This window comes from Tamandua tetradactyla, chromosome 2 (assembly GCF_023851605.1).
Source record: "Tamandua tetradactyla isolate mTamTet1 chromosome 2, mTamTet1.pri, whole genome shotgun sequence".
Classification (NCBI taxonomy): Eukaryota; Metazoa; Chordata; class Mammalia; order Pilosa; family Myrmecophagidae; genus Tamandua; species Tamandua tetradactyla.
In genome coordinates this window covers 30,998,829-31,023,827 of record NC_135328.1, presented here as the reverse complement: position 1 = coordinate 31,023,827, position 24,999 = coordinate 30,998,829, and the positions used below count along the sequence as shown (strand labels likewise).

The window sequence follows — 24,999 nt, the reverse complement described above, 5'->3', positions numbered from 1 at the left end:
ACTAGAGAGCCATAAGAATGATGGGAGATCCACAAAAATGACAGGAGAGCCAAAAAGAACCACACAGAGTACACCAGCCAGTGAACTTTGTAGATGAAAAAGGAAAATGCCTCCCAGGGAACTTCATGAAGCAAGAAGCCTAGAGAGAAGGCTAGCAGACATTGCCATGTTCATCCCCTGCCTTCCCCCTTAAGAGAGAAACATTGAACTCATCAGCATTTCTTGAGTGAAGGTAACCTGTTGATGGTGCCTTGGTTTGGACATTTTTATAGACTTGATTTAATTTAGAGATTTTCATGGGCTTAGAACTATAAACTCGTAACTTATAAAATTCCCCTTTTAAAAGCCATCCCATTTCTGGTATATTGCATTTTGGCAGCCAGCAAACTAGAACAGATTTTGATACCAAAGGAATGGTTGCTACTGCAGTTTGCAAAACACCAAACATGTTGGAATGGCTTTTTAAATGAATCAGGGGAATATTCTGGAAAAGTTCTGAGAAGTTTGATAGAGAAGGCCTAGAATTCTTTGAAAAGAATGTTGGTAGAAATGTGGACTCTAAAGACATCTCTGATGAGGCTCTAGAGAGAAATGAGGCATGTGTTATTGCAAACTGGAAGGAAGGCAATCTTTGTTTTAAAATGGGAGATAATCTGGCAAATTGACTATTGGCTTTGGTTGGAAGGGAGATGTTAAAAGCCCTGAACTTGTATACTTAGCAGAAGAGATTTCTAAATTAAATGTTGAAAGTGCAGCCTGATTTCTCCTCGTGGCTTATAGTGAAATGCGACAGGAAAAAGATAAGCTGAGACCTGAACTCTTGTGTACAAAGAAACCAGAAATTAGTGTTCTGGAAAATTCTGGGTTTCAAGGAAGGGATAACCCCAGATAATAATGCTCCATGTGAGGATTTAGCCAAATGTTGAACCAGCCAGCTATTTCAGAAAAAAGCCAGGATTGGACATGGAATTATCCAGGAAAGATTTGTGGAAACTCCTTATGTCTGATGGGCACTATGCTGGTTTGAAAGGATATATGGACCCTAGAAAATCCATGTTTTAATCCTAATCCCATTTTGTAAAGGCAGCCATTTCTTCTAATCCCTAGTCAGTATTGTATGTTTGAAACTGTAATTAGATCATCCCACAGGAGATGTGATTTAATCAAGAATGGTTATTAAACTGGATTAGGTGGAGATGTGTCTCCACCCATTTGGGGGGGTCTTGATTAGTTTACTGGAATCCTATAAAAGAGGAAACATTTGGGAGAAAGTGGGAGATTTCTGAGAGAGCAGAGAATGACATAGCCATGAAAAGCAGAGTCTACCAGCCACTGACCTTTGGAGATGAAGAAGGAAAATGCTTCCTGGGGAGCTTCATGAAACAGAAAGCCAGGAGAGAAAGTGAGCAGATGATGCCATGTTCACCACATGCTTTCCAGATGAGTGAGAAACCCAACTATGTTCACCATGTACCTTCTCACTTGAGAGAGAAACTCTGAACTTCATCAGCCTTCTTGAATTAAGGTATCTTTCCCTGGATGCCTTTGATTGGAAATTCTATAGACTTGTTTTAATGGGACATTTTCTTGGCTTTAGAACTGTAAAGTAGCAACTTATTAAATTCCCCTTTTAAAAAGCCATTCCGCTTCTGTTATATTGCATTTCAGCAGCTAGAAAACAAGAACAGCCATGATCCTTCCTTACTACACAAAAAGCTAACAAGAGTGTGGTGAGACCTGTATAAACAGAGCTGCTCCCAGTCTGGACTGGGGAGCTCAGAAAAAGTAGGAATGTGAAGGCAAAATAACTTCAGAAGCAGAACCATGGAGGATGTGGTCTGAAGTCAAGAAACCTTGGGCTAGGAGAGCAGACACACCCAAGCCCATCAAGAGGATGAGTTTGCCCCAAAGGCAGAGGATGGGCCTTCCACCTCATTGCAGTGGAAGACTCATGCTGCTCAGGACTTGCAGAGGGTGGAGCACACTTCTTGGGGTTTGGGGAGAGCCTGGCTGCCATTACATGGTGGGGTTGAACATGTATCTCAGACATGTCAGAGAGCCCAGGTGCAACCCCAATGCTTGGAGAGGGTGAAGCTGAGAAAAACGTGGTCTCCCCAATGTCCCTCAAGGTTGCATTTGGAGAGAGGTGGGCCTTTGCATAGGCCATTGGAAAGGGGGACTGCCACTTTCTAAAGCCCTGAAGATAAATGACTTTCAGACTTTGCAATCTAATGGAGTTTGCCCTGCAGGTTTTCAAAACTGCTTGGGTCCAGTGACCTCTGTGTTCCTTCCAAATTCTCCCTATGTAAATGCGAATTTGCATCCTAAGACTGTTCCTTCTTTGTATATTGGCAGCAAATAACTTGTTCTCAGTTTTACAGGTTCAGAAGCAGAGCAGAATTTTGCCATAGGACAGGTCATGCCTGTAACTGACTTTAATGAGATTCTTTAGTGATTCTGAATTTGCATTGTATTTATATTGTTCCTGAATGGTTTAAGGTTCTCTGATATTGTTACATAATGAAAGTATTTTGCTCAAGTGCTCATGGATCATTCTCAAGGATAGAACATATGCTGGGTCACAAAGCAAGTCCAAAAAATTTAAAAAGATTCAAATCATACAAAACACTTTCTAAGATCATAAAGAAATGAAGTTGGAAATCAGTAATAGGCAGACTGCCAGAAAAGTCACAAATATGTGGAGGCTCATCAGCACATTCTTAAACAACCAGTGGGTCAAGGAAGAAATTACAGGAGAAATTAGTAAACATCTCAAGGCAAATGAAAATGAAAACACAACATATCAAAACTTATGGGATGCAGCAAAGGCAGTGCTAAGAGGGAAATTTATTGCCCTAAAATGCCTATATCAAAAAACAAGAAAGGGTAAAAATTGAGGAATTAACTGTCCACTTGGAAGAAGTGGAGAAAGAACAGCAAACTACCCCCAAAGCAAGCAAAAGGAAAGAAATGATGAAGATTAGAGCAGAAATCAATGAAATTGAGAAATGAAAACAGTTGAGAAAAATCAACAAAACCAGAACCTGGTTCTATGAAAAGAAGAGTAAGATTGATGGACCCTTAGCAAGACTGACAAAAAGAAGAAGAAAGAGGATGCAAATAAATAAGATCAGAAATGGAAGAAGAGATATAACCACTGACCCCACAGAAATAAAGGAAGTATGATACTATGAACAACTTTATGCTAATAAATACAACAATGTAGAAGAAATGGACAACTTTCTAGAAAAGCATGAACAATCAACTTTGATTTGAGAAGAAATAGACGACCTCAACAAACCAATCACAAGTAAAGAAATTGAATCCGTCATTAAAAAGCTCCCCAAAAAGAAAAGTCCAGGACTAGATGGTTTCACAGGTGAATTCTACCAAACATTCCAGAAAGAATTAGTACCAATCCTGCTCAAACTCTTCAAAAAAATTGAAGAGGAGGGAAAGCTACCTAACTCATTCTGTGAAGCCAGCAGCACCCTCATACCAAAGCCAGACAAAGATATTACAAAAAAAAAAAAAAAGAAAACTACAGACCAATTTCTCTAATGAATATAGATGCAAAAATCCTCAACAAAATTCCAGCAAATTGAATTCAAGAACACATTAAAAGAATTATACATCATGACCAAGTAGGATTCATCCCAGGTATGCAAGGATGGTTCAACATAAGAAAATCAATTCATGTAATACACCATATCAACAAATCAAAGCAGAAAAAACATATGATCATCTCTCTTGATGCAGAAAAGGCATTTAACAAAATTCAACATCCTTTCCTGTTGGAAACACTTCAAAGGATAGGAATAGAAGGGAACTTCCTCAAAATGATGAAGGGAATAGATGAAAAGCCCACAGCTAACATCATCCTCAATGGGGAAAAATTGTAAACATTTCCCCTAAGATCAGGAACAAGACAAGGATGTCCACTATCACCACTCTTATTCAACATTACGTTGGAAGTCCTAGCCAGAGCAATTAGACAAGGAAAAGAAATACAAGGCATCAAAATTGGAAAGGAAGAAGTAAAACTCACTGATCGCAGATGATATGATACTGTATGTCGAAAACCCTGAAAAATCCATCAGAAAACTACTAGTGCTAATAAATGAGTACAGCAAAGTGGCAGGTTACAAGATCAACACTCAAAAATCTATAGCATTTCTATACACTAGTAATGAACAATCTGAGAGGGAAATCAAGAAAAGAATTCCATTTACAATTGCAACCAAAAGAATAAAATATTTAGGAATAGGTCTAACTAAGAGACAAAAGAGCTACACAAAGAAAACTACAAGAAATTGTTAAAAGAAATCACAGAAGACCTAAATAGATGGAAGGGCATACTGTGTTCATGGATTGGAAGACTAAATACAGTTCAGATGTCAATTCTACCTATATTGATTTACAGATTCAATGCAAATACCAATTAAAATCCCAACTGTGGCATATTTCTCAGGGACTGGAGCCTAGCCATGCTTAAAATTTTTTAATCCTTCTCTCCCTCTCTACATTCACTCTCTGCCCTCCGTACCTGTAACCCCCCTCTCTGTTCCCCCCTTCCCCCTCTTGTTGTAGACCGCCCATTTCCATAGCTCACCACTAAACCACAAGCCTTCCTGTTATTCTCTTCACTCCTCTATACCTAACCTAAGCCCTCAGCCTAGCAACTGCCTCCTGCCTTGTGTGATTGGCTATCCCTTCCTGACGTGTGCGCCCAAGACTCCACCCCTCCCCGAGAGTACTTAAGCCCCACGCTTACCCCGCTCTGGGTCGTCCGAGCCCCGGGGTCTTTGGACCCCAGACGTCTCACTCCTCGGGTTCTGGGTGGCCCATCCCGGAGTGTAACAATAAAGCTTAAAACCCGAATCTGGCCTCAGTGAAGACTTTTCTCGCGACCGCTGGCTGGGGAAAGCGCCGGCTCCAGCTTACCCAGGTTAATTCCTGCGAGCTCGCCCCAAACCCACCCAGTGTACCGGTCGCGCGGCCCGGCTGAAGCTATCAGCGGCAAGTGGCGCCCAAACAGGGACCCTCTACACTTCCGTCGCTGACTGGACACTGGAGATCCTAGGACCTCTCTTCTGAACCAAGGTAAGCCTACTAGACTCTCCTGCTAAATAAACGCAGTCCTAGGTTCTACAAGCAGTGAGTAGTCCCCTCTAAATTCTAGTATGGGTCAATCTCTCTCTAAAAGCCAGGTCCCCCAGGTGCGTGCCCTAGCCGCACTCTTGCATAACAGTTAGAGGAGCGACTCGAGAGGCACCCGCCCTTGCGGGACCATGGCAAACATACTAATGGCGGACAAACAAATTCCACCCTTCCGCCTTCTTCTCCACTACCCAAACCGGAAGACAGCCACAACCTTTACCCCGCCCTCCCTAAGAGCGCGGAGGCAAAACATCCTAAGCCCTCCCCCGCCCCTTCAGCCCCTCCCTCCGCTACCCCCCCTTCTTCCTTTAGCTGCACTAACCCTTTTGTCCCGGAGGCGCAGCCGCCATCTTATGTTCCCCCACCGCCATCTTACGCAGGGCTGTGCCCGGGGCAACCGCCATCTTGCCCACCCCGGCCGCCCTGCTACAATCCCACTAACAATAACCCCTCCCCGGGACCTGGACAGCTCTGGCCCTCGGTCCGACCGCTGCCGCCGACACAGGCAGCGCTCTTCCCCATTAATCTCACCCCATCCCCGCAGTGCCCATTCCCGTGAGTTCCCCACAGTGAGGAAGATATAAAGCGACTGCGCAAAGCAGTCAAAGAGGATGGGCTTACCGGTCCCTACGCTACCCAGCAACAGTTGCTCCAAAGGATTGGAGCCTCTTCGAAAAAATCCTACTTGCCATAATTTTCCTGTGCATCATCGCGTGTTTTCACCTGCTCATTTTCTTCCTCTAGGTGCTAACCTGCTTATTATTTTCAGTAAAAATGTTCTCCCTAGCACGCCCCTCCGGAATTCCCACCTGGCGACTCCTCCCTGTAATACTTCTAATTTTCTCCACAGCCACTTCTGCAAAACCTCCTGAAAGCGAAGTGTGGGCCGCAGTCCAATATCCCCCAGGATTACTGTTCCTCACCCCCGATTCCCCCACATTCCCACAACCTTTTGTTAATGATTGCTTACTAGATCTCCTGTGCGATCCCAATGTCCTCCCCGCTAGTGCGTCTCTCAACCTATCATCATTCCCCAATTTCTCCCCCCCCCCCTCCTGAAGCCCTAGCGATTAACCTTACCTTTTTGCAGAATTCGTCAATGCAAGCCATCCCCGAAGTCTCCCAGCCAAACAACAAACTACTCAACCTCACATTCACTAATCTTTCAGGACAAGCAGAAAACGGGCTCCCGTGTTCTCCTCAATGGCCCAATTGTATCCACCTTATCTACTCCCGAACCATAAGCGCCGGTATACTCCGCGAGAACAAGCCAAAAGCCCTCCTTTTCACAGAACCTTGGCCAGCTAGAGGAACTGCACCCGGATATAACCAAACTCGCCCGCACCCGCCGGTGTTGCCCCCAGTTCCCCTCTGCTCACCTGACAGCCATACGGCACCCTCAACTTCCTTTGCAGAAATCCCGTGGCTCCCGTGTCATACTCCCCCTCGAACTCACAACTCCTCCAAATATAACTTCTTCTCGTTCCCTATAACCCCCCCTTTCTTTATGGTACCAGCGGTTTCACCCACCTCTCTCTCTGTGGAAACCTCAGCTGCCTAAACCTACGCCCCTTCCTCGGAGCAACTGAATCCCAATGGCGCCTGGTCACCTTCAACAGCACCCAGCAGCCCCCAACTGAGGGTAACAGGGTTACCGGTCCGGGCTACTATGCGTTCAATGTTTTAGGTGGCGAAAACCTCACTTCCACGGTCTTTTTAAGTCCTCCATTCTATTTCTTTACCTGCTCAAACTATAGTCACCCGGACACATGTCACCTACTTAACTACCTTAATACCTCTTTCTCAGTAGTTTTCATAGTACTTCAACCTAGACTCCTGTAGATCCCGCTCAACGCGACCAGGTAGGTCGCTCCTGCACTGCCCATGGACAGCTCCGTCACTCAGCTCAGCCCACACGCGAAGCGAGACTTCGGGATCACCGCCGCCATCTCTGCAGCCATCATCGCCTCTGTAGCAGCAGCCGTCACCGCAGCCGTCACCCTCACCCAAACATCTACCACCGCTGAAGTGCCGTGCAAACCGGACTCAACACCCTTACTCTCCAGGCCATCCGCAAGTGTTCTTCCTTCTTTCAACTCTCTAATCTCATCTTCTACGGCATTATACTAATAATCCTCATCTGCATCTTCTTCCTATTCTAGTGCCTTTTCTCAAAAATATCTCACCATAAACAACAAACTCAACTCCTAGCCCTAGTTGCTCTTGAGCTCCAAAATCCCTTTGCCGGTACAAACAATCGTCGGCAAACACAGGTTTGGCTAACTAGTGTCACTCACCCCCAGGACTGATCACCCTGGGGCCTGGGTCTTGCCCTCAAGACTGATCACCTTGAGGAGCCTGCCCCATACTGCTGTAATACTGGCCCAGCAAGCTGTGTGCCTCCGCCACTCCTCTGTCCTCTCCATTCCCCCACGGGGGCTGCACATTACCAGAGTACGTGCATCTGGGGCCGCCGCACGGCTACCAGATGGGTACCGCTGGGTGCGACACAAAGTAGTCGCAGAAGAGGGTCTCTCTAACAGACCTCCTCTGGCTCTTCTGGGGCACATGAGATTTGCATAAGGGTCGGCTCAGCACATACCCTTCCCCTGAAATTCTGAGCCTCAAGTGCAAGAGGAATCTCATCCCTACCCCTCCCAGCAAAGGTTAATGCCCACCACCTGTCACACAAGTGAGCCTTTAAAAGAAAAAGGAGAGGAATTGTGGCATATTTCTCAGGGACTGGAGCCTAGCCATGCTTAAAATTTTTTAATCCTTCTCTCCCTCTCTACATTCACTCTCTGCCCTCCGTACCTGTAACCCCCCTCTCTGTTCCCCCCTTCCCCCTCTTGTTGTAGACCGCCCATTTCCGTAGCTCACCACTAAACCGCAAGCCTTCCTGTTATTCTCTTCACTCCTCTATACCTAACCTAAGCCCTCAGCCTAGCAACTGCCTCCTGCCTTGTGTGATTGGCTGTCCCTTCCTGACGTGTGCGCCCAAGACTCCACCCCTCCCCGAGAGTACTTAAGCCCCACGCTTACCCCACTCTGGGTCGTCCGAGCCCCGGGGTCTTTGGACCCCAGACGTCTCACTCCTCGGGTTCCGGGTGGCCCATCCAGGAGTGTAACAATAAAGCCTAAAACCTGAATCTGGCCTCAGTGAAGACTTTTCTCGCAACCGCCGGCTGGGGAAAGCGCCGGCTCCAGCTTACCCAGGTTAATTCCTGCGAGCTCGCCCCAAACCCATCCAGTGTACCGGTCGCGCGGCCCGGCTGAAGCTATCAGCGGCACCCAACAACTTACTTTTCAGAAATAGAAAAAACAATAACCAAATTTACCTGGAAGGGCAGTGTGCCCTGAATAGATAAAAATATCCTGACCAAAAAAAATGAAGTTGGAGGTCTCACGCTACCTGACTTTAAGGCATATTATGAAGCTACAGTGATCAAAACAGCATGAGTGGCATAAAGATAGATATATTGACCAATGGAATCGAATAGAGTGCTCAGATATAGACCCTCTCATCTATGGACAATTGATCTTTGATAAGGCAATCAAGCCAACTCACCTGGGACAGAATAGTCTCTTCAATAAATGGTGCCTAGAGAACTGGATATCCATATGCAGAAGAATGAAAGAAGACCCATCTCTCACACCCTATACAAAAGTTAACTCAAAATGAATCAAAGACCTAAACATTAGATCTAAGACCATAAAACTGTTAGAAGAAAATCTGGGAAATATCTTATAAATCTTATACTAGGAGGCAGTTTTCTAGACCTTACACCCAACGCAAGAGCATGGAAGAAAGAAATAAAGAAATGGAAACTCCTCAAAATTAAACACTTTTGCATATCAAAGAACTTCATCAAAAAAGTAAAAAGACAGCCTACACAATGGGAGACAATATGTGGAAACAACACATCAGATAAAGGTCTAATATCCAGAATTTATAAAAAGATCATTCAACTCAACAACAAAAAGACAGCCAGCCCAATTACAAAATGGGCAAAAGACTGGAACAGACACTTCTCAGAAGAGGAAACATGTGGGGATAGCTTCAGCCGGTTGCGCAGCCGGGCTGTTTCGGCTCCAGACTTCGGGTGGTTCGGGGGGCGAGCTCGCTGGGATATAACCTGTGGTAAGCCGGGCCTGCTCGCCTAGTGTGGTGAGGGGTCTAAAGGACTTGAGCCAGAGGCCAATTAATCAGTACAAAGCGTCTTTATTGTTACATGGGACAAGCTTAGGTACCGAAGCGGCTCAAGTGCGCTAAAGACCCCGAGGCTACAGGGAGCTTAGGTTATATACAGTTGCACAAGGGGGGGGGAGTAGGGGAGAGGGTAGGGGGTTTGGAGAGCCAATTACACAAGCTAAAAGGTAGTTGCTAGGCAAGGGCGGCAGAAGATAGCTAGAGGCAAGGACAGAATAACAGGAAGGCTTGTAGTTTTGAGATAAGCTGCTGAGACGGGAGGTTTCTGATGAGAGGGGGAAGGGAGAACAGTGAGTTAGGCTACAGACATGAGAGACAGGGAGAGAAGGTAGAAATGATTGAAAATTTTTAAGTATGACTAGGCTCTAATCCCTGAGAAATATGCCACAGAAACATAAATGGCCAAAAGGCACATGAACAGATGTTCAACTTCCCTGGCTATTTGAGAAATGCAAATCAAAACCACAATGAGATATCATTTCACACCCACCAGAATGGATATTATCAATAAAACAGAAAATTACAAGTGCTGGAGAGGATGTGGAGAAAGTGGCACACTTATCCACTGTTGGTGGGAATGTCAAATGGTACAACTGCTGTGGAAGGAGGTTTGATGGTTCCTCAAAAAGCTGAATACAGAACTACCATATGACCCAGCAACACCATTGTTAGGTATATACTCAGAGGAAATGAGGGCAAGGACACAAACAGACATTTGCACACCAATGTTTATAGCAGCATTATTTACAATTGCCAAGAGATGGAAACAGCCCAAATGTCCATCAACGGATGAGTGGCTAAACAAACTGTGGTATATACATATGATGTAATATTATGCAGCTGTAATACAGAATAAAGTTATGAAGTATGTAACAACATGGATGAACCTTAAAGACATTATGCTGAGTGAAATTAGCCATTGTATGGTCTCACTGTTATGAACCTACATTAGTGAATAAACTTGGAGAATTTCATTGGTAACAGAGACCATCAGGAAATAGAAATAGGGTAAGATATTAGGTAATTAGAGCTGAAGGGATATAGATTGTGCAACAGGACTGAATGTAAAAGCTCAGAAATGGACAGCACAATACTACCTAACTGTAATACAATTATGTTAAAAAACTGAATGAAGCTGAATGTGAAAATGATAGAGGGAGGAGGGCTGGGGGCACAAATGAAATCAGAAAGAAAGATAGATGATAAGGACTGAGATGGTATAATCTAGGAATGCCTAGAGTGTATAATGATAGTCACTAAATGTACAAATTTTAAAAATGTTTTTACATGAAGAAGAACAAAGGAATGTCATTACTGCAGGGAGTTGAAAATAGATAGTAATTAATTTTTAAAAATTTTACCTTATGTGTGAGACTAAAGCAAAAAATGTTTATTTGATACAAAATTTATATTCTGACTAGTGCATTTCCTAATACAACTTATGTAGACAGCTTAATTGAACACCATAAGTACATGGAAGCTTCAGAAGGACATGAGATTTTGTGGGTTTCTCCAGAGTGATGCCCCAATAAATCCCAGAGTGGTTTGAACAGTGAGTGGAAAAGTATTTGCAAAGTCAAAGAAACGGGGAAAATTCAACCTCCCTAAGTTGAATTCTTGATATTCTCACAAGCAGTGTGGACAACCAAAGCTATAGGCTGAGTCTCCAGTCTTGGGGTTTGTTCATATGAAACTTAACCCCACAAAAGATAGGTAAAGCCTACTTAGAATTAGGCCTAAGAGTCACCCCCAAGAGAACCTCTTTTGTTGCTCAGATGTGGCCTCTCTCTCCAGCCAACACCACAAGAAACTCACCACCCTCCCCCTGTCTACATGGGACATGACTCCCAGGGATGCAGACCTTCCTGGCATCATGAGACAGAAATCCTAGAATGAGCTGAGACTCAGCATCAAGGGATTGAGAAAACCCCTAGAATGAGCTGAAACTCTACATCAAGGGATTGAGAAAACCTTCTCAACCAAAAGAGGGAAGAGTGAATTGAGGCAAAATAAAGTGTCAATGGCTGAGAGATTCCAGAGTCAAGAGGTTTTCCTGGAGGTTATTCTTACGCATTAAGTAGATATCACCTTGTTATCCAAGATGTAATGGAGAGACTGGAGGGAACTGCCTGAAAATGTACAGCTGTGTTCCAGTAGCCATGTTTTTGAAGATGATTGTATGATGATACAGCTTTCACAATGTGCCTGTGATTGTGAAAACCTTGTGTCTGATGCTCCTTTTATGTACCTTGTCAACAGAGGAGTAGAACATATGGAATAAAAATAAATAATAGGGGAAACAAATGTTAAAATAAATTTTGTTTGAAAAGCTAATAATGAAAGGGAGGGGTAAGGGGTAGGATATGTATACATCTTATTCTGTTTTCTTTTTATGAATAGATGCAAATGTTCCAAGAAATTACCATGATGATGAATATGCAACTATGAATTACTAATTATATATGTAGAACAGAATGATCAAAGGTTAAGAATGTTTGCACTAGTTTGGTGGTTTTGGGTATTTAAAAATTTTTTTAAATTATTGAAAAAAAAATAAAGAAAGGAAGAAAAAAGAGCTCTGATAGTCACCTGCCAGAGATGGCTCTTGGCAAATCACAAAACAGTATGAGGTTGCTCAACCACCTCACCCAGATCTACCTTCAACTGGGCTCTGCCAAGGCCTTCCTTTGACTGCAGACAATCAGGGCCTCATATATACTACCTGGTCAAGCTCCATCTCAGGGTCCAGATGAAGCCTCCATCTAATGGAGGCTTCCCAGGCTCTGGGGCACAGAAAGCAGTGGTGCAAGAAGGAGTGAGCCCTGTACAGTTACAGATGCCAACCCCACCCAGACCTTCGGTGTCCTCAGGTACACTCACTCTCTCCCACAGTGGCCTCTCTTTCTCTCTCCTTGGTATCACCTCTATGCTGAAATCCTTAGAGATCTCCTCCTACCAGGGTGGACAAGGTCAGGGAAGTCATTTTCCCCCTCACCCCATTAGCCCACCTGCCTGAATGGGGTTTGGACAGCCTGGAGGTGTCAGTTGACAGAAATGCTTCAGTCACCAACTGTCAGCCCTGACTGGCCTGCAACTGAGGAGAAACATTCCCTGTGGTGTGACATTGAACAAGTGGACTGGCCACCTGGAGTTTCCTGTATCAGGTGCAAAGTGCAGGCATGAAATGTGCCTCAGAAAACTAAGTGTTCCATAATGTTATGAGGGTGCTCTCACCAGCACCTGCTCCCATCAGAACCAGAGGAAAGCTGAACTACATTCCTGTGCTCTCTTGAACCCCTGTGGGCTCCTTTGTGAGAAAGGCAGCACAGCGTGGTCTCACAGCATTTCCACATGAGGAACAGAGGCCCCACAGGGCCGTCACTTGCCCCTGGTCCTGCTGGGAGTCCGAGGAGTGGTTGGCTCTGCCCAGCTTGGTCCAAGCTGAAGTCAACTCAGCACTCAGCACCACTTCCCAGGGATTGGTTTTCCCTCTCTCGTGCTTTGTGGTGGACAACCCAGTGGGGTGAGCCATGCAGGGAGAAGGAATAGGTAGCTCTGGGGCTGTGGTTGTCTAGTCCTGCCATCCTGAGCCCACTGGAGTCTCTGACCCCCATCGCTGCCCAAGGCCAAACGCCTGTCCTCACCAAGGAGCCCCTTAGGAAATTCCCTCTGCCCAGCACTCTCTATGTCCAAATAGCAATGGACATAATTTCAGAAATCCTCCAAACAATTCTCATCCCCAGCTGGGGCATATGTCACTGCCCATGTGGCAACAGGGGGAGAGTCTTACTGCTGAGAAGGACACTGGCTAAATGTTTCCATTTATCATCCCAAAATGGCCCAGCTACTTCTACCATACCTGAGGACCAGTGGCTCCTGCCCCGAACTGCCCCTGAGTAGTGCCTGGCCAAACAAATCCCTCTCCCTCTTAGTCTAGACCAGACTGCCCTCGAATTTTTCAAGGAATATTCACATGATGGTGCCACCACCTGCCTCCACTTTACCTGGCCTGGCAGTTCTCTTTTCAGGGATGTTTCACTCATCACTTGCAAATGACAAATGCTGTCCCTTTGGAGAGGAGAAAGAACAGAATATTTGGGGGGTGGTAAGAATGTGTGTGAGTGCAAATCCATTTGATTTTAGACTTAAGGGATCCCAAAGGTCTGGATGAATGGGTTGGAAACTGAGTGACTATAAATCCTCATATCAGATGGATCCATTTCCCATGTCAAATGAGATGCCTTCTTACCTCATTTTGATTTTGTTTGGGCAAAGCAATGCAGTGCCTTGGAGAAAACCCTCAAAAGATTCCCACAAGGCTTGGCTTTTACCTGACAGGTCAGCCACTCTGTTTGCTGGTAGGACTCCTGAGGTCACATGGGGACTCAGACCCCCCACCCATGCCATTGTCAGTCACAGGAGGTGTTGGTTCCCCCAGGGGCTGCTGTGGAGAGGGCCAACCCACCTGGATGCTTCCTCCCACGTCTACTTCAGGTGCTGGATGGAGTTGCTCCATAGAGCAGACAGGATTGCATGCAGGGATGCAAATTCTGGAGCACTTGGCATTCCTGGGGAAGGAGAAAGGAATGAGCTGAGAAGGGGGGATGAGCTGGTATCTCCACTTCTGGATGACCCTGACATGCAGAAAGACCCCAAGGTTACAACCTGTGCCCAGCCCATAACACAACTCAGGGAGGAGGGCTTTAGCTCCAACTGAGGAAGGAGAGGAGGTAGGAATTGAATGCCCCACTTCTGGGATAGGCGAGGTAAGGACTGTGCCAGCAGACACGCAGGGCTGGGGCCAAGGGGGCGACTTGGACCACAGATTCCAATCCTGAGAGCTGATCAAAGCCAACAGTGACATCCAGGACCCAGGAAGCTGGGGGGTCCTGCTCGCCCACAGCATACCATAGCCACCTCTATGCAGTGCTCCAGGATCCTGGCCCTGTCCGAGACCTTTGTGCTCTGGTCGCTGAGGCAGGTGGCTATTACACAGTTGGAGACACGGTGAATCTGGGTGATGGCAGTGTGGATGGTGGGCACCAGGTGCTCCTTACCCTTCTCTGAGCGAAGGGTCGAGATGGCATGCACACAATTGAAAGCTACCACCTTCCTGAACAGCTCCTGGGGAGAGCAGGGGTGTCACACTGCCTTGCACCACTCAACACAGAGCCCACCATCCACAGACCAGGGCCAGTGTTCTAAGCAGCAGCCTTGCAGGTGTACATTGTGGTTTTGGGCCATAAAGGAGCCTCTAGCTTTGGTTCCCTGCTCCTTGAGGGTGCCCAGCATTTGCAAAACCCAGGACCCTTATGCTGGCAGGGAGGAGAGAGCTGCAGTTTTCTCAAGTCCTTCTTCACCACTGTCAAGCACAGGACGGGGACTCCAACCCCACACACTGACCACGCAGCCCAGTGAGCATGTTCTGCACCTCCTGACAGCTGTGTGACTCCATCTAATCTCATTCACATGCATGTCCCCTGCTGCTGCTACATCCAGGACATTAGTGTGGAGCCTGCCCTCATGTCCAGGACACATCATGCCTGATGCATGTGGAGACCAGGGAGGCCTCTGGGATATATGGCTGGGCTAGCCGTGGACTCTGCTGCTCATCTGATATTCCCCTCTGGCCCGCAACATGCCAAGCCCTGACCACCTCTCCTTGATCCTAAGACATTTATTCTCTGCACTCCCGTGCTGTGACAAGCATGGTCAAAGCAGTATCCTGTGATGTCCTCTCCAGCTGGGAACATGAGGCCTTAGGAAGTAGGAACTTTACCATGTCACCAGGCTGGAAAACGGTGGAACTGGGTTTTGGACCCAGATCACTGGGCCCCGGGTCTGGGAATGGCAATTCAGGGACAGCAGATGCCAGAAAAGGTCCACCACATTCCCCCCTAAGGAGCCCAGATGCTCACCAAGTCGATCTGGGTGAGCTGCTCTGCCAGCAGCCTGGGAGGGAATGCCAAGATGGGGGTCTTCCCCTCCCTCAGCCCCTGCTCTCAGTGCCCACGTGAGGAGCAACAATGATCTTCTGGTGGAGCGACAGCTGGTTCTGACTGCAGCTCAACAGATGGCACTGCAGGTGGCACCTGGTCTGCTTCCTGATACTCAGTGGGTGTCTCAGGTGGTGAGGCAGCAGGTGCCAGATCCGGAAAAGCCACAGGCTTTGGGCCTGAGGGTGGCAGCTGAGGTGGCATCAGAGCCACCGCCAGCTCTTCTGGTAAAGCAGGTGATGTTGCAAGCTTCAACTCCCGATCTCGGGATGATGTAGCCTCAGGAGGTGGCAAGGCAGATGGCATCGGAGTTGTCTCCCTCTCTGGAGCTGGAGTGATGATTGTCAGAGTAGGCAGAAGGGGCTCTGGCCACGGCGGCTCCACGTCAGCAGGTGGCATTGCAGGTGGTGCCACAGGTGCCTTCAGGTCTGCAGTTGATGGGATTTCTGCTGCCATCGATGGAACTAGCCCTGGAAGAAGCAGTACTGTGGTTTGCAACGCTGGGTCTCACATACGAGCTCCAAAGATGAAAGATGCAACAACAGAACTGGCTTTCTATGGACCTTTCTTGACAAAGAAATGACTGCAGTGCCTCCCTGAGGGACGCCACCCTCACAAAGTCTTCCAGACGGCAAGTGCTCAGGGGAGTGGGCCGATGCCCCTCTACTCCCTGCCAAAAGGCAAAAAACGATTTTGGTGCCGTGACCCCCATCTCCTCCCGTACATCCCACCCATCCCCACCTCCATGCTCCTCACCCTGTGTCTGGGTCTCACTGGCCACTGAGGGCTCCAGCCAAGAGAGGAGGACCTGAGCCTGCCTCTCCAGGGCAGACCCAGGCAGCGCCACCTGCACAAAGGACACCAGCTGTCTGAGGCTGGAAAAGTCCGGGGACTCAGAGAAATCATCAGGAAACTCCTGGAGCCAGGTCAGCAGGAGGCAGGAGAAGGTGCTGGGGGTGCACAGGGCTGCAGAGTGAGGAATGGCCATTCCTGCCACGCTGCCCTCTGGTGACCACCCTCCCTGGTGAGGGCTCCTGGGCAAGACCAGCCAGATTATTCCTGTCTGTATCTGCTATGCAACCTCCCACTGGAACAGAACCAGCACGAGGACAGGGAGGGGTTGTGTCTGCTCAGCTGATGGCACTGCACTTGCACACAGTAGGAACTGCATAAATTGCCTGATGAGGGAACACAGCATGACCCAGCCTCAGCCTACCCAGGGCCATCGTGTCACCTCAGTCTGGAGTTCATGCCCTGAGATCAAGCCTTCTTCTCTGCGAGCCATGTGAGGCTCTCCTCTTCCCACTGTCATGGTCCCTAAAGGGCACGGGCACACCCCACTGCAGCCACTCACGGCCAGGCTCATAGCACCCAGTGTCCCAGGAAATCTCAGATGGGTCTCTGAGAATCCTGATGCCCTGCAAGGGATGGAGCCCAGACCTCTGAACTCCAGTGAGAATCATGAGATGGATCCAGGGACCTGCCCAGTCACTCCTCGCACTGGCCACCACTCCCCATTTTGGACTGTGAGGAAGGAGACCCTCTCTCCTCATGTAGAGCTCACTAACTTTTTCAGGCATTCCTCATCTCCATCCCTGTCTCGCAAATTGCAGCTATTGCCATACCTAGCAGGGACATGGGGGTGTCACATGTAACTTCTTCAGTGCGCCCCTACTAATGACATCTAGTGCTGCTATCTGACCCCCTATAATTTGGCAAGCACAAGGCCACAGGCAATTCTGCCATTTTCTTCAAGGAGGTAGGCTAAGTACCTTTAAAAGGGCCTGCATGTAGATTACTCTTCCTATATCCTTGAAGAACGAATGATCCCTGAGCTGCTCCTTCACAGATAACTGGTGAGGCCTGGGGCTCCTCTGCCAGTGCCCAACATGAGTGGCAACTCAGGCCATGCTGAGGACAGAGTTCAGTTTGATGCAATCTCAAACCTCCTCTGAATGGGAATACAGGATTCCAAAGGTCACTTTGGAGCAGAGCCTTTTCACGTGGAAAGGAAATTTATCAACGTTGACAAGCCCTCTCCACCAAACTCCCTCTCCAGAAAGCCTGGCATGGGGAAACACTTTCCATAGCCCAGACTAATTCAATCCTGACTCTGACCTCAGCAGGTTGGTCCTCCTATGACCCTACTAGCAAGAGGAGGAAACTGAGTTCAGATGCTGCAATGACCTTCCCCAGACATTCAGCTCAGGCATGCCAGATCAATCATGAGATTGAGGAGGAACCCATGCTCACCTGTTGGACACCGGTCCAGGACCTGCTGTATGTAAAAGAAGCCCCGGTAATTTAACACGAGGAGGGATATGTAGGCCTGGTCGCCCTCTACAACAGCTGCCACCATGCGCTCCATGAACTTTTCCCATGCTCCCACCTTGCCGGTGTTCTCCAGGTCACTCTGGGGTGGTGACACTTTTGCACCCTGAGACTGGAAGAGCAGTAGCAGGTGGTTAGTCACTGGACTGGGAACCATGAGAGGGCCAGGGCTGGGGGTGTATGCATACCTGCATTTCCCTGTCCCTCCCTGACTTGGGGCAAGAAGTGGGACAGGAATGCATCTAGCAGAAAAAGGTCCCACGTTCCAAAGTAGAACTCAGGTGGGGGAATTATGAAGTCATGAGGAGTTGTGCATCAATGTGTGGAAAGCACTTTATCCACATGATTCCTCAAAAATCACCCCCATTCATGAGATGAGGAAACCTTAAGGGGGGACACAACTTCTTGCAGGACAGAAGCAAGAAGCATTCACACTGGAGCTTTATGCTCTTCCCTCCATCCTGTGGAAGAGGGGTCTACTCCAGACATGAAGGGGAAGAGCTTGCTCACATCTCTCATTCTTCCCTACTTTGGAGGCAGTACATCAAGAACACAGAGATGGTGAGAACACCTTCAACAGAAGCCTCAGAAAAGAGCAAATCGAAAAGGCAGCCTGACAAATGGGTGGGGTTACATTTGCATGGGGAAGTTGAAAATCAAATCACTGAAGTGATTCCGTTTGGCGCCCTGAACCAGACTGCCCAAAATAAGAGAATGTTCACAATTGGACCAGGAGGATGCAGGGAAGTAGCCATGGTCAGAGACTCTTGGTGGCCACTGAACTGCTACAGCCTTTAAGAGGCTCAGTTTCTCCAACTATTAAATTTTGTCTGTATGTGCATGACACATCCATCCCATTCTGTGGATTCTCTCCAGGGGGATGGAATGGGTGCCCCATCCATTAGGACATTCAGAAGATGTCCCCTACTGCACAGCTTCAATTGACCTAGAATGGAATCCCTTCAAGACATGCGAGCAGGGACACCTTATCCTTTAGGCAGCTTCCTTTATGGAATAAGATGTAGAGACTCTGGCCACAGCTCTGCCCTGGAAGATTAAGGGAGTGTGCTATGGGAGTGTACAATTTCCACCAGAACTGTTGTCATATCATGAACCCCTTTTGAGTCAAAATCACCCTCAAAAACATGAAGATGGTTAAGGTGCAGAGAAGGTGTAGAAGTACCATCCGACTGACTGCTCAAGGGCACAGCAGGATTCTGCAAGTAACAATAGAAAAAGCAACCAAGTGTGAAGGAGCTCATGGTCTTACCAGAAGTGAAAAGAATATCATCATCCCTTCTCAGGTGCTATAAGAAAAGAAAGCGAAGGGCAGGCCTGCAGAAGTTGCTGGCATGGGTGAGGGGTGGAGGCCCACCTGGCTTTGGCAGTGAGACTTTGTGCAAATCAGATTGAAAATCCATGGGTGGGCACCCAGGGAGAAAAGCACAGCTAGATCTGCTCCTTCTCACATACCTCAGCTGCCTGAGGACTCAGGGTTGCAGAAACAACTACACTGCTCTCACTTGATCATACTGCTGGCCCAGGTCAACAGTCTTCCTGGCCATATGGCAGGGGGCACCCCATGTTATCTCTGCCACCCTGATCAGGTGGGCAGGTGTCTTCACACTTCCCCAGTTCACATCGATATGAGATGACAACTTTTGGGCCCAGGATTAACATGTTGCATGGGGATTACTTCACCATCATCACTTGGTTTCCCAACAGCCATCCAGGACTTCATGTTTGAACACAAAGTGCCCATGAAGTTTCCCAACGTGGCCATGGATGACCCCATTCCTCTTGTGTCCTCACACTGAAAGGAGGAGTATTAAGAGGCTACAGAGGCAAGATAACAATGCTGGCATTTCCTGAATTCTCTGACCTTCGGCCACTTTGACTTACCTTCGTGAACACCCTAACCAACAGACTGCGGTGGCGAGGTGGAGGGTTCAGCCAATGCCTACATCTATTGAAAAACGTCTCCTTCCTATGTTTTCTCTTACCAGATCCTACTGCTCTACAAATGCAACATGAAAACATGTTGACCTGTCGATCGTCTCTGGCTAAGTGAGCCTGGTAGGGGGACTGTTGTGGAATCTAGGTGCCTGGTTACCAAGGTTCTACATTCCATTGGACTGTAGCTCAAAGGAAGTGAGGTAATCTCCTTAACCCCCTTAACGGAAACTTCTCAACCGTTAGGTCCTTCAGGAAAGACCCTCTCGACTCCTGATGCTCATCCTCATTAAACATGTTATCCTGTTGACTGGACCAAGTTTCCTCAACACATCACTCCCCACAGCTACTTTAAAAGGCCTGGGTACAGTCTGGGCCCCATGCATAAGGAGGGAGAACTCAATTCTAACACAGATGAACTTTCTTAAAAATCCTGTAACCATGGTGTAATCATTGTAACTCTCATCTCAGGGTCTCCCCAGTCTCCACAGCTACACAATGGGGTCATTCTACAATCTACTACCTGGGTCATCATGAGGATTGGAGATCATTAGTGTAAAGCCATGGCTGGTTCGAGTAGCTAATATGCAGAGACAACAGCAATCAAAACATGGAATACCTCACTCATAAGGGCTGACTATGTCTGTGTCATCCTTGGAAAGGTAGAGTCCTTTCTGGGTCAGCACCACGAAGAAGTTGACATTAAATGGAGTTTAGATAGGATGGCTCTGTGGCATGACATCTTCCTATGGTGTTACATTATAATTAGAATCAGACACAAGTGGCCAAAAGGGCTTTGGCTATGGACAACGTATGTCAAGCTGAAGCTAAATTATGAGCTTTGTAGAAGAGTCCAAGGACATGTTCTCAAGGCACAGCCTCAAAGAGAAATCAAACAAAGAAATGTGGTTTTCAGGAGGGGTATCTTTCAGATAGGCAAACTCTTGTCCTTTTCCCAGAGTGAAAATGCTGCCAGTGAGGCTGGCCATGGAGGAAGCAGGCTAGGGAGTATGTTATGAGAAGAACGCAAAGAATATGTTGTGTAGGATTCAGGATGTGTCAGATAAGAGGAGAAGAGGATGAAAAACAGGACAAGGTCCACGTGGTCTCATGACAGCCTCAGCAAATCAGACCTGAAGGAATTCTAGAGGGCACATATCCACCCCATTGAAGCCCACATCCTTGACATTCCCCCATGGGAGAGGAGGCATACCTCGATGTCTTCATTTGCACAATGCATGGACTAGGATGGCCAGTGGCCTTCTTCCTGTATGGGAATGCTAACTGGAATGCTCACAGTTGAACTACTTGTCAAAACTGCTGCTCAGAAAACATCATACCCAGATAGACCTTGCAGCTCTAAATCACTTAATCCTGACACCTGGGTTAAGACAGGTGAATTGAGCTGCCTGATGTCCAGCAGCTCAATGTAGATAATGGGAATGATACTTAAAACTCTTTCTTTCAGCTACTTCACATTTATGCAGTCATTCAACTAAAAATTTTGGAACACTTTCTGCATGTCCAACAACATGGAGAGGACTTGGGGGCAGGTTTTGGACTTCTTCGAGCTTGTAGCTGGGAGGGAGAAGAGGTGGCATATCCACATGCTAAATGCTGACCTAGAGATGAGGAAGACTTATTCTGAGGACACAGAAAGGCTTCTTCTCCAGAGAGTGTAAAAATCCAAGCAGGCTTCCTGGAGGTGATTACAGAAAAGAGGGACTGGGTCTTGTCCAGGAGATGATGGATACATCGAGGGAATACAACGACTGATAGCTGTTCTGCAACAGGCCTTAGAGTTCATGTGATGATATTAGACTGCAAAGGCAGGAACGGAGACAACCAAACCTAAAGAAATAACATGAAGATTAAAATTCAGTTACCCACTCCAGGGGTTGCTGCAGGAAGATTTGAGGAGTAATTTTGCATTTCATTCAACAAAGTGGTACCTTCCGAGGGATGAAAGATTCAGGTACACAAAACATTGACCTGCCCTGGTTACACTGACACCTGTGTTTTATGAGCTTCTGCCCTGTTCCTCCAGGGGCAGGCTGGAGGTCTCCTACCTTGGATTCTGCCCCACCCACTCCCACCCCTTTGCTCACCTCTTCTTTTCAGAGACCTCAACCCATGGCAAGGACTTTTATGTCTTCCCTATAACAAGAGCAAGGTTGAGCTGATAAATTGATCGAAGCTGTTGAAATATATTATTAAGACCATTTAAAAAGGTATTAACAGCCGAATTGTGAAGTATGTTCTTTAAATCAGATGATAAATGGATAAAGCCCTGTTTCTGCTCCTGTTTCCTCTCTCCCCATAGGTTGTGCTTGGTGGGGGGTCCATCAGACGGATCAGTGCAGGGCAGGGGAGTTGTCTCACTGTAATTGGTTCCCTGAACCAAAGGCTCCTGCCAATTTCTGGATTAGAGTGGACAGAGAAAGATGGATGAGGAGTGGATAGGACTGAATGCTGATTTCCTCAACTGAGTGCAGATGAGACAATGTGCTATCAAGTTTTCCTCAGCCCCAGCTCCTCTATCCTAAGCTCTTATCTCCACCAAACCCACTGGCCTCACAGGACTGAGGTTAACCCCCATGCACATTGACTATGCACTCAGGGAGGGAGAGACCAATTCCTCAGGGGGCCCCACATGATGGCTTTTGCTTCTTTTCACTTACAAGAGATGAATATAGTCAGGGTGATTCCACATCACCCAGTCCACCCAGAAGAACAGTAGTCTATTCCCCAGGCTGCTGTTGAGATCAGGGTTGTATAGCTATTGAACCTGCAGCCCCCTGCAGGGTGGTGTTTTTCAAAGACAGGCAATCTGTATCACCACTGCCTGTCATAGCAGACCCTCTAATGTGAGGTGAACAAAGCCCTGCTTAGTGACCTAGCCCAAGAACTCATCTGAAATCCTGCTGAGATGTCCTTCCACAGGCAGTGGTCAGAGTAAGGGCCTCTGACTCCACTTGGGGAGCAGGTAGGACTCAGACCCAGGGAAACCCCACATCTTACCCCTTTCAATGCTGATTCCTGGCCCCTGGGGAAAGAGTTTGCCACTTGTGGCCCAAGGCCTCACAGTTCTCTGAAGCCCTCTAGTTACAGGAAGGGATCTGGAGATCCATGTTCAAATTTGCCTGCGAGATTAACATGCAACAAGAGTGGGGACTCAAGTGGAATTTCTAGCATGTTGGGGACTGTGGAGATGGTCCTAAAGTTCTTGGCCTCAAACTCAGGGACCCTTGAGGATGTGTGCTATGGCCCTGGTAGCTTTCACTTCTGGTCTCCCTTCCTACTGACTGACCATTTTGGGGGCTTCACATTCTGGGATTCTTTTGTTCGTCTCCATTCTACTCAGCCATTTACAGTTTACAACACCTTCACCCATGCTGGGTCTAAGGCCAACATGCCAGGTCTTCTCCCCACTTAGGGCGTTGAGAAGAGAATCCTTGGAATAGTTTGGCTCTGCTGGGGTTTCCTGGCAGCAGGTATCTTGGTCCAGGCACTTGGAAGGCCCTACTCTCCCATCACCTCCTTAGATAGTGGACATACTTCACCAGTGTGGAAAAGCCCATCGGCTTCAGACAAGTAGGGAAGGGGCTCTTGTTTCCCCAAGGAATATTGGTGGACAGTTCTTTGGAGGCTTGAGAGTGATGAAGGGGAGGTCAGGGGGTCTCTTCCTGTCAAGGAGCCTTTGGGTAATTACTTGTTCTGCCAGGATAGCCATTGACAGCCCCTGGTGAAGCCCCTGTCCATGCTGCTCACCTGCCATTAGAAGAACCCAACCACAAAGAAGTTCTGTCCCCCCAAATGAGTGCTACAAAGGCTTGAAAGACATATGAGTTCATGAGGAGACTGATGACAAGTTATAGCAGAGGTTTCCCAAGGTCTCCAGTTCCATGGGATTCCAAAACCCAAAGTACACATCGAGGCAGAAGATGTTTCTCAGCCTCCAACTTCTCAAGGCAATGGCAAAATTAAGTTTCTTGGAAAGAAAAAATAACTAGCCAGGTGAAAGGAGTTAATTCCCTGAAAGCTGCACCTTCCCCAAGAGAAAGGTGGTGCCCACATCAAGTGGAATCCTTCCCTCAAGGAATTCTAGGCTAGAGGTTTAGAATAAGCTGAATTGAATGTCAAAGAACAGATAGAGAACAAAGTCATCCAGCAAGAAAATCCTCATTTAAACAGGAAAAAACAATCTCCACAATACAGTAATTAAGGAAATCAACTGCCTAGCTGCCAGCCAAAAATAGCAAGTCATACTAAGAAAACTGAAGATATGGCCCTGTCAAAGGAATATACCAACAACTGAAATATGATACATGAGTGGAAACAACTACCTCAGGACATTCAAACAGACATGAAAAATCTCATCAACAATCAAATCAATAAGTTGAGGGGGGATATAAAGAAGGCATTGGCAAAAATAAAGAAGAAATCAAGAGTTTGGAAAAACAAATCATGGAACTTATGGGAATGAAAGGCACAATAGAAGAGATGGAAGGGGAAAAAAAAGGAAACCTACAACAAAAGATTTGAAGAGGTAGAAGAAAGGATTAGTGACCTAGAGGACTGGATATCTGAAGTAGGACATACAAAAGAAAACACAGGAATACAATGGAGAAATATGAGCTGCATCTCAGGGAATGGAATGACAACATGAAGCAAATGAATGTACATGTTGTGGGCATCCAAGAAGGAGAAGAGAAGGGAAAAGGAGGAAAAAGATTAATGGAAGAAATTATCACAGAAAATTTCCCATTTTTAATGAAAGACACAAAATTACAGATCCAAGAAGTGCAGCATATCCCAAACACAATAGGTCCAAACAGACATACTCCAAGACTCTTACAAATCAGATTGTTAGAAGTCAAAGAGAATGAGAGAATTTTGGAAGCAGCAACAAAAAAGCAATCCATCCCATACAACGGAAGCCCAAAAAGAAACTGTGTGAATTTATCAGCACAAACCATGTGGGAAAGAAGGCAGTGGTATGATATAGTTAAGATTCTAACAGAGAAAAACTGCCAACAAAGAATTCTATATCCAGCAAAATTATCCTTCAAACGTCAGGGAGAAATTAAAATTTTTCCAGACAATCATGGAGAGAAATTCTGACCAAGGGTTCAGCTTTCCAGGAAATACTAAAGGGAGCACTGCAGGCAGATAGGAAAAGGCAGGAGAGAGGGGTCTTGAAAAGAGTATAAAAATGAAGACTCTCAGTAAAGTTTAAAAGAGAAAAAAAATTGATATGACATCTAAAATCCAAAAGGCAAAACAGCAGAATAAAGTACTGCCTTTAGAGTAATAATACAAATTGCTAATGGATTAAACTCCCTCATC

The 24,999-nt window shown here is 46.8% G+C and overlaps 1 protein-coding gene across 2 annotated transcripts; it reads right to left on the bottom strand.

Annotated features, from left to right (window-relative positions):
* Nucleotides 1–13,374: 13,374 nt before the first annotated feature.
* Nucleotides 13,375–19,769, bottom strand: LOC143659535 (uncharacterized). Of its 2 annotated transcripts, XM_077132619.1 has the most exons (5): nt 19,600–19,769; nt 17,620–17,809; nt 15,289–15,836; nt 13,836–13,938; nt 13,375–13,438 (listed from the first exon to the last, which is right to left on the bottom strand). In XM_077132619.1, the coding sequence occupies exons 1-3, from the start codon at nt 19,735–19,737 to the stop codon at nt 15,373–15,375; spliced, it is 792 nt and encodes a 263-aa protein (XP_076988734.1). In that variant the 5' UTR covers nt 19,738–19,769; the 3' UTR covers nt 13,375–13,438; nt 13,836–13,938; nt 15,289–15,372. The 2 variants fall into 2 exon arrangements, with proteins under 2 accessions (XP_076988734.1, XP_076988741.1); XM_077132626.1 differs by lacking the exons at nt 13,375–13,438; nt 13,836–13,938 and adding an exon at nt 14,445–14,494.
* Nucleotides 19,770–24,999: the final 5,230 nt, after the last annotated feature.